This window comes from Stegastes partitus, unplaced genomic scaffold (assembly GCF_000690725.1).
Source record: "Stegastes partitus isolate 25-593 unplaced genomic scaffold, Stegastes_partitus-1.0.2 Scaffold1740, whole genome shotgun sequence".
Classification (NCBI taxonomy): Eukaryota; Metazoa; Chordata; class Actinopteri; family Pomacentridae; genus Stegastes; species Stegastes partitus.
Window position 1 is genome coordinate 162,142 of NW_007579471.1, and position 9,026 is coordinate 171,167.

The 9,026-nt window shown below is 41.5% G+C and overlaps 2 protein-coding genes across 4 annotated transcripts in view; one reads left to right on the forward strand and one right to left on the reverse strand.

The window, feature by feature from the left end:
- cmtm6 (CKLF-like MARVEL transmembrane domain containing 6) overlaps positions 1–5,498 on the forward strand; it is a 20,061-nt gene extending 14,563 nt beyond the window's left edge. The window contains exons 4-5 of the mRNA XM_008301970.1: positions 4,296–4,394; positions 4,651–5,498. Of these exons, the coding sequence (XP_008300192.1) occupies positions 4,296–4,394; positions 4,651–4,827 (276 nt within the window). The 3' untranslated portion in view covers positions 4,828–5,498. The remainder of the gene's footprint in view (positions 1–4,295; positions 4,395–4,650) is intronic.
- The window catches only part of LOC103372349 (uncharacterized), a 12,604-nt gene extending 4,849 nt beyond the window's left edge, over positions 1–7,755 (reverse strand). Inside the window, exons 1-3 of one of the 3 annotated variants that reach the window (XR_520982.1) lie at positions 3,121–3,616; positions 1,550–2,073; positions 231–641 (exon numbers count right to left, since the gene is read on the reverse strand). Coding sequence is in view for 1 of the 3 variants with exons in the window: in XM_008301969.1 (XP_008300191.1) it covers positions 1,720–2,073; positions 3,121–3,480 (714 nt within the window). In the remaining 2 variants the exon portion in view is untranslated. Of the gene's footprint in view, positions 1–230; positions 642–1,272; positions 2,074–3,120; positions 3,617–6,735 lie in introns of those variants that run through there. The other 2 variants (XR_520983.1, XM_008301969.1) reach the window with 2 other exon arrangements.
- Positions 7,756–9,026: the final 1,271 nt, after the last annotated feature.

Below are 9,026 nucleotides of genomic sequence, written 5' to 3' on the forward strand. Positions count from 1 at the left end.
CTGATTCTGAGGCGGTTCGAAGGGAACTTTGTCACATTTAGTTGATTTCCTACGAAGTGACCCAGAATAACTGTAAATGACGAACTGCTTACATGAAGTAAAGCCACAAAAAACACATGTAGGTCCATCCTTTATTCCAGTAACGTCACCGTGACTCTCAGCAGCACAACTGGTGTATTTTACCATCAGAACTGTATTCAGGAAAACTTCAGTATTTCTGTAAATAGCAGTTTTCAAACTTCAGCGGGGATCAGAGTCGCAGTGCAGAGCCGGAGGAGGGCTGCTGGCTCTTTGAATTTTGTCTCAATCTTGTCTGAACTTCACCAACTTGTTGGATATTTTTTTTCTGCACTGAACTGAGAAGACAAAGATTTTACACGTCATCCACCACTGCTTGTAGGCCATCTTTACGTCAGAGCTTCAAATCACCTGGTTGTAAGCCCTGCATTCGATTGACAGCCAAGCATTCCTCCTCTCTTGACTCTCAGCTTTGATGTGAGGAAGCTGAAAGTCCTCCAGTGTACAGATGTATTCTGACTGTGCGGCGCTGCTTCAGTGGGAAACTCTCGCGCTGACCTCTGCTGCGTTCTGGACATCCGTCTTCATAATTCAGTCCAGCAGCTCACACAGTCCTCGGTCACCTACGAAACACATTAAACCTCAGTTTGATGAAGAGTTTCTGGAAATCCACACATTGACAGGCAGCTTTAATATTTCTGCTACACTGAGGCTGCGACTGAAGTCACATTTGTTAGAATAATCTATAAAAGAAATGGGGTGGTTTGGTCATTTAGTGGATTTATGTCTGTTACTTTTACTATCTTTGAGGGTCTAGTTGTTGTGTCTATAGCAGGCTTTTCTCTGCCTCAGGAGGAGACATTGGCTAGAAATCTGAACATTTTCTTGTAGGTTTTGCTGGTGGACTACAAACTAAAGAGTCATGCTGCCACCTGGTGTGGTGTGAAGCTGCTGCAGGAGGAGGTAGAAAAACCGCCCAAAGAGATAAACAGCAGCTCGACTCTGGATGGTAAAGCTGACATCTCATCCGTGTTAGTTTCACAGAGCATCAGTCAAAGCAACGCAACTTAGCTGGAGAAGTGTTTTAACGTGTGTGCTGCTTGTTCAGCGGATGGTAAGGATGCTGCCGTCGGGTTATTTTTACCTCAGATCATTAGGGGCCTTCTGCTCGACCAGCTCTGATTTGCTTGAAAGATTAGTTGAGTTTTAGTGTCTAACTCTGTGGGGTCATAACTTTAGCTCTAAAGTAGTCATTTTTTCATCTATAATTATTATTGCTGTAGGAGCTAGGCCTTAATATTTATAATATTTAGGTTTCGTTCCATAATTGATTATTTTTACATGAGTCAGGTTATTCTCCATCATTCATAACACTGCAGGGTTTCAGTCTTAATATGTATTACAGTCAATTAAAGTAGCATTTTATGTAGGAGCTACGGGGATGACATCTGTAAAGTCATAATTAAAACTTAATCTTGAACAACCGACTACTTTGCCTTAACGTCCACTGATGAAATAATTCCTCACAAACCTGCACCCTCCAGCTGTGTCCATCGGCCGAGATGCTCTTCAACGTGTCCTCCAGCCGTCGGCTCATCAGTCAGCCTGCGTCTGCTGATAGGACTTCATGATTTTCTTGGATTCTTACTCCTTGAAGTGCGAAAGTGTTCATCCAGCGTAAACAGGAGCAGCAGGCTGACTTCATGGAGGCGTGTCTCTCAGGCGAGGTGAGGACTTCCAGGTACCAGCGTGCCCACTGTGGCAGCTCCACTTCACCCTCATCTGAACTCCAGAGTGGAAAACCTCTTTTCCGGCGATGGGCTGCCCGCACGTCTGACACCTCCTGAACAGCTCCATCAGGCTACGGCTGTCAACGACTGTGCAGTCTCTGTCGGCGTCTTCGTCCGACTCGTCAGGCGCCATCAGTGAGCTGAACTCCGGTTCTGAGTGGAAGCTGTCGTCCTGAGGGTCGACCGACACCACGATGCAGAAGCTCTCCTCGGAGCCGGCTGCCGGAGGCGGCTGTGTGGAGCTGCCTGCAGCCGAAATGCTCGCCTGATGACAACGACGTGAGACAGAAAACAGGCAGCAGCAGGTTACCGAAGGAATTCATCCCAGCGACAGTTCACTAAGACTTTAATTCATCATCACAGAAACGTGGCAGCAAACTGATGGATGCTTAACTTGTATTTACACTAAAATCTGCCCAATACGTCACACTGACTCGTAAAACCTTAAAAGATAATGTTACCAAACAAACAAACAAGATTTTTAAATAGTTCTCAAGTTGGCTTTCTCTCCAGATGACCAGTGGGCCACGTCCATGTTGTAATTCAGAAGTTTATTAAGTTTACTGTGGACTAGATGGAACATTTTCACACTTCTTTTCTCTTTCCTTTCCTAGTTCACAAGCTTTTTGTCCTTCTCCATCATCTCCTTTACTTTCCTATCCAACACACTTATCTCCTTCGTTAACTCCTCATTTCTTTACTTCTCCATCTTCTCTTCTTTCCTACTCATCACACTTATTTCCTTCTTTAACTTTTCATTTCCTCTCCTAGTTTACAAGCTTTTTTTTTCTTTATTTCCTTATTTAGTGTCCTGTTTTAAAGACTCCCTTCACTGCCTCCTCCAGTCCTTCCCTAGTTTACAAGCTTCATTCCTTTATTTACTCCTTTTCTTGCCTAATTTACGAGCTTCTCCTCCTCCTCTTCCTTTCCTTTCCAAGGTCACACACTTTTTTCCTTCTCAATCTTCTCCTTTTCTTTCTTTGTTTACAAGCTCCATCCATTTACTATCTCCTCCTTTTGTTTCCTAGCTACTCTTTTCACACACTTCTGTCCTTTCCTACTTTCCTACCCTTTAGTGGAGGATCTTTTGGTTGTCACTCGGATGTTTAGGAGAGCTGCAGGACGCCTGTACGAGTGTTTGAACGACTATTTGTGCCTCTGACAGCTTTCAGGGAACTTTAAGAGAACCAACGCTTGATCTGTGTGCGAGTGCATTCCAGTCTAGTGAACGAACCACGTGTGAAGCGCACAAGTGTTAAAAAATAAAGACTTGGAGAAGCTCCACTGACCCACATCTGGACCGATCACTTACCGGAGCTCTCTGTCTCTTCGGGGCCGGAGCTGATGTGTCGGCGCGGCGGGGCTCACCGCTCTGTCTCCCGGGGAACACCGACGGCACCGCGCCCCCCTTCAGCATCGGTTTGGGCGCAATGTTGAGTATTTTAGCCCGAAAGTCCTCCTCGTAGTCCTCGGCGGTGAAGTGCAGGCTGCACACTCGGACTCCGCTGTACCTGGACACCGGGGTGTTCTCGTCGAACCGCGGGTTCTGGATCGCCTTCAGCCATGTCCGGCAGCGCTGCGGGTCTCTGGTCGGTAGACCGTGAAAAACGACTCCCATGGACTTGGCCTCGTCGTAGCCTTTACATCCGGGGACGCAGCACCTCCACGGCATCGTAGCGGTGTCACCTGCTCATTAATCCGCAATGAAAGGTGTCGTTTTACCCACAGATTGCAGGGAGGCAGCCCGTTAGCTTAGCAGCTAGCGGTTTAGCTTAGCTTCTTCTTCTTCTTCTTCTTCTTCTTCTTCTTCTTCTTCTTCTTCCGGTGGCGGATTCCCGGCAGCTGTGAGGTGCAGGTTGCCCCCTGCAGGCTGCAGGCGGTCAGTGCAGCGAGAGAAACATCAGGAGTTCATTGATCCCTGAGCTGAAAATTCACGTTAAATAAATAAAATTAAATAATTAGAAATAAATGACCAGACAATAAAAGGGGCTTTTAGTGCATTTACACAATATGTCACTGTTATTTATATGCAGGGCCCATTAACTTAGCTGCACTGTCTTAATAACTTAATGTCTTAACTTTCCACCAGCACCTGATTTTAGGTGCATCTTCCGAACCTTTTTGTGATAATTAATTTATTTTAGGGAGAAATAGTTTTTTTGTTTGTTTAAATACTAACAAAGATAAAAAGAAAAATGTAAAAAAAAAAAATAAAAAATTGAATTAAGAGGTTCAAACTTTGAGGAAAAAAATGCTCAGAATGATGGTGAATGTGGACGTGGCTTTGGCTTGTTCTCATATCTCCTCTGATATTATCTTAACAGCATTTTTGAACTGTAGCCATAAAACATCCTGAAGTGAATCATTAAAAGCTGTGATGTTTAAAGTCAAGGCAGCACCTCAGAGGCTGTTTTCAAAAAGTAATCCAAATTATTAAAAATCTGTCCTCGGCTGCTCATCTTCTTAATCTCTCTTCTTTTTGTGCAGGACTTTTGTTACAGCGCTCTAATCGCTGCCTTGTTGTTCATCTCCTCCATCGTCTTTGCCGCCAACAACAGCGGCACAAGTCTGGAAATAAGCGCTGTGGTGAGAAAACATCTGTTCACACACTGCCGTCCTTTCCTACTGCCTCCGTTCCTTCCTCCTCTTCTCTCATTTTCTTTCCTTCACTGCCTCCTGCTTTTCTTTCCTACCTCTTCCTCTCTTTTTCTTCTTTACACACTCATTTCTTTCCCTTCCTTGCCTCCTCCTTTCCTTCCCTACCTGGTTGGCAGGTGTAGAAGCTCTCAGGTGTTATTGCCTGTTTCCTCTGAGCTGATTGGCTCCTCCTCTCCTCCTCCAGATGTTTGGTTTCCTGGCCATGTTTGCGTTTCTCGCTGACGTTGGCCTATTTTGGAAGACCAAAGGGTTTCCTTTCACGAACAACCCGAAGGCGCCGCCCAGTAATGGCGGCACCGGGGCGGTGGAGCCTGCGGCAGAGAAAGAGAAACTGACCAACGAGGCCAACAACGCCGAATAGATCTGAGGCCACCGGTTGCTTTACGCACTATTCTTCTAACGTGACACCGGATGACGGGGCTGCAGAGTCGACATCCTTTTAAAGTCTTTTTAAATAATGCGTTTAGTCAATGTTTCCCAGTGCTGAGGGCTCTGAAGTGATCAGTCAGCCAATAATCAATCAATCCCAGTGCAGAGCATCCAGCTTTGAGTTTGTGACGTAAAAATACAGAAACAGGCTCCTGTTTTTTTGTAGAGGTAAAATTTCCACAGAGACACTAAAACCGTCAAACCACTGAATGTTCTGCTGTAACGTTTGTTTTTTAACATTTGAATCGATGCAGTGACTCAGAAACGCGTGGAGTCGAAGCTTTGCTTTATCGTCAGTGTCATAAAACTAATGAACCCATTCTGTCTGCTTTGACAAACAGAAGTCAGTCGTAACACTCATGTGATGGATTCTTTTAACGGTTAAACTGGGTCTTTGTTGACGTCGGGACCCTTCGTGTGGTCCCAAGATAAACCTGAGGAGTCACAAATTACGAGGAAGGCGTCCCACAAAATTCAGTTTGTTAAATATTTATCGCACATCTTTGCCTCCTCACGTTGCACAAAAATTGAAAAACACATTTTATTTTCCTGCTGTGACCCTAAAAGCCTCCTGACAGCTCAGATTTATATCCTGATACACTGATAAAAAAAAAATAATGTAATTTTAAAGAATATCCCCCTTTTTTTGTTTTTTTTTAAACCTTTTTTTCCACATTCTTGAAATAGAAATCAATAAAATTACAAAAGCAGCAAAAACTAAGATGTATTGCTTTACTATCCATCTATATGTATATAGATGGATGGTAAAGTTATGGACAACAACTCACTAAAATTAACTGTAGATTGTTTTTGTAGAGACAAAAGGTCTCCCCGTGCAGCGTGGGTTCTCTCTGGGTTCTCCGGCTTCCTCCCACAGTCCAGAAACATGCTGAGGTTAATTGGTGATTGTAAATTGTCCGTAGGTGTGAATGTGAGCGTGCTTGGTTGTCTGTCTCTAAGTGTAGCCCTGTGATAGACTGGTTACCTGTCCAGGTGAACCTGCCTTCACCCTGAGTCAGCTGGGATAGACTCCACCCCTCTAGTCAGGATTAAGGTGTAGAGATGATGGATGGATGGTCATACAACGGTAAATCTGTTCATTTTATTAGATGGATCTACTTGTTTTAACCTTAAAGTTCTGTCAAATTCTTAAGATTTTTAATGAAAAAATCTGATATGATCTTTAAAAAAAAAGAGATTCTTGCAAATTTTAAGCTGAATTACTAGTTTTAGCTCTTTGACATTTTTACATAAACTTGATTTTTATTTTTTTTACATCAAACATATGATAATTTGTGTTCCAGCATTGTTCAATCATTTTATAGGTAATTTCATTGTTTTCACACATGTAAATAAAAAAAAAAAACAAAGCCCAAAAATTCTACACAATCATGGAACATTAGTGTTTTTAATGGGACAGTTGTTTTTTATTATTTTATGGCAGTTTCAGGAAACTAGAACATGACTTATTTTTGTTGTTTACAGCGTACCTGTTAAATGTGTGCTGAAATATTCCACAAATAAAATCTGTCGTCTTATTCACAGTTTTTTTTTTTTTTTGCAGATGTTACTACTGCATCTAACACAAAACTAGTTTTATAGACAGAGACTATCAGTGCAAGTAGTCAGCAATAAATTAATCAGGATTTCATTTGAATATTGGTGGCAGGGAAACATGACGCTTCCTCTCCTGCATTATGGTCAAAATTTATGCAACAGCTTGTTCACTTTCTGCATGAATTTGGTGGAAGTGCTTTTCTTTATGGAAACACTAAATTCAGTCAGAAGATGCAAATTGAAACTATCACAGAATACAAACAGATCCAGCTGTGTTCTCTGCAGTAGATTCAGAAAAAGAAGGAAATGCTTCTTGTGTGAGAAAATGTACCAGCAGTTTTGCAAAATCCTTGAAAACTTTGTAAAAGTCTTTCATGTTTTTATTGGAAGGACCAACGCATGTGTTCTAAATGTTTCTACGCCTGTAATTGAAGTCAAACTGTTTGTTCCTGTTGTTCATGAAGAAGTTTTTTTTGCTGATGATGATTTCTTGTTCCAGTCCGTGTGATGATTTGAAATGTCCGGCAGAAGGCGCTATTCAGTTTTCTCCTTGCTGGACTATGTTTTGTATATAAAAGACGGATGAAGCCTTCAGGTCTGAACAGTGAAGTCTTAAGCTGCAGTCTGTCTAACAGCCAGCAGGGGGCGACGCATCTGCAGATCTGATTGTATTGAAGTCTATGAGAAAATAAACCGACTTCTTACTTGATTTTTTTATGTCACTGAACAGCTTCCTGATGAGTTTGTGGTCTCTGTTGCTAGTTTCAAGTCTCCTTCAACACTGTCTGCTTGGTAAAATTATTTAGAGGGAATTAAATGATGAAGCAGGATGTGTTTCATGGCGAGGCGTATAGAAAATGAACAGAACAATTATGCAGAACTTTAAGCCTTAATACAATTTAAACGGTTACGTTTTATAAAGATTCACACTCTGTACGGCCGCCATGAAATCAGCTTCAGAGACCAACAGAGTTTTTTTTGCAGCAGGCTGTAAACACGTTAGTTTTGCTGTAAAGTTTTAACACGGAGGTCTGTTGGAAGTGACTCACTGTGGAGCCTCCAGTGGACATTAGAGGAACTGCAGCTTTTGACTCGAGCTTCATTTTTCAGTCCTGGAAGCTGCTGCTTCAGTAAAAACTTTATTCCTGCTGTTGAATCTCTTTGTATTTGCATCCAGTTGCCACCAGTTTAGCCTGGATCAGAGCAGTTTGAGTTACTGGAACATTTTTTTTTTTTGCCATCATTCTTTGTCGTTCTTGTCAAATAGTAAAAAAAAAAAATCAAATGACTTTCTGTGTTTTTTTCCCTGAACACTTTTCTACTTCCTGTTTCATATCAACGCTAAAATGTGCCTTTTAAAAATAGTTTTATAAATGTTGTAAGAGTTTAGTGTCAGGTTTCATTTTAAAGTGTCGCCTTTGTTGTTTTTAACTCTGAACACTCTAATCAGTCACATCTTCTATATCTGATGATTTATTTTTGTCAAATTTGAATCTGTCTTAAGATCAATGATCACGTGTGGAAACAGCTGTTTGGTTTTTACTGATTCTAAACATCTTTTTTTTCTTCTGATATTAGTCTGAAGATGATCAGAATTTGTAATTATTTAAGGACATTTTTCACCCGAGCATGTTGATTTTATGAGCAAAACATCTGAGTGTATTTAATTCAGACTTTGCCGACTGGATTGTTTTTATCCACATTCACTGGGTTCATCACTCTGTAGTCGTTTTGTGTCTCTTTGCAGTCGTTGTGTGTCGCTTTTTTAGAGTTGCTTTGTGTCACTCTGGTCAATTTGTCTTTTTAGAGTCATTTCGTGTCTCTTTTCAGTCATTCTGTCTCCTTGTGGTCATTTTACTTCTCTTTGCAGTCATAATGCGTCTCCTTGTGGTCATTTTGTGTCTGAAGTCTTGTATTGTGTTGCCTGCAGACCTTTTGTCTCTCGTTCTGTGTCTCTGCAGTCGTTTCATTTCCTGTCCCAGTGTATTGAACTGTCAGCAGTCAGTGAAGCCGGGAGCCTCTGGACCTCCAGTCCTCGTACCAAGTTCAGTCATTCTTTTGTTTAGAGATAAAATCATCATGTTTGAATGAAACGGTCCATCACTGTTCTGGTTGTAGCTGCCAGACAAACACCTGAGCAGGTAGAACTTGGATCTGCCTCCGAACACGAGGAGCTGATCAGTCACATCAACATGTTTAAAGTTTGCTCGGATTTAAGTCTTATGCCCAGAAAATGAAGCGGACTGCAAGTCAAAGACAAAGAAATCCCCGTTTTTCTCTTCTTTTGATGGAAAATGTTTTATTCCCATCCTGAGTTATCACATATTTCCTCTTTTTCCCTGTAATTTCATGAAAAGCAAAAAAATAAATTGAAATCCTGCTTTTTTTTCTTCACAGATGATGAAATCAATGAGATTTTAAAATGTTGGATTCTAATTCTGACTTTTGAATGAGACTGAAAACACTTTAAATCTGCTGCAAAACACAGAACAACAGATTGTTTTTTAGTTTTTAAGGGTTAAAGATTAACAAGGTTTTTAGTTTGTTGTCTTTTGCCTGAGTTTAGTAGAATTA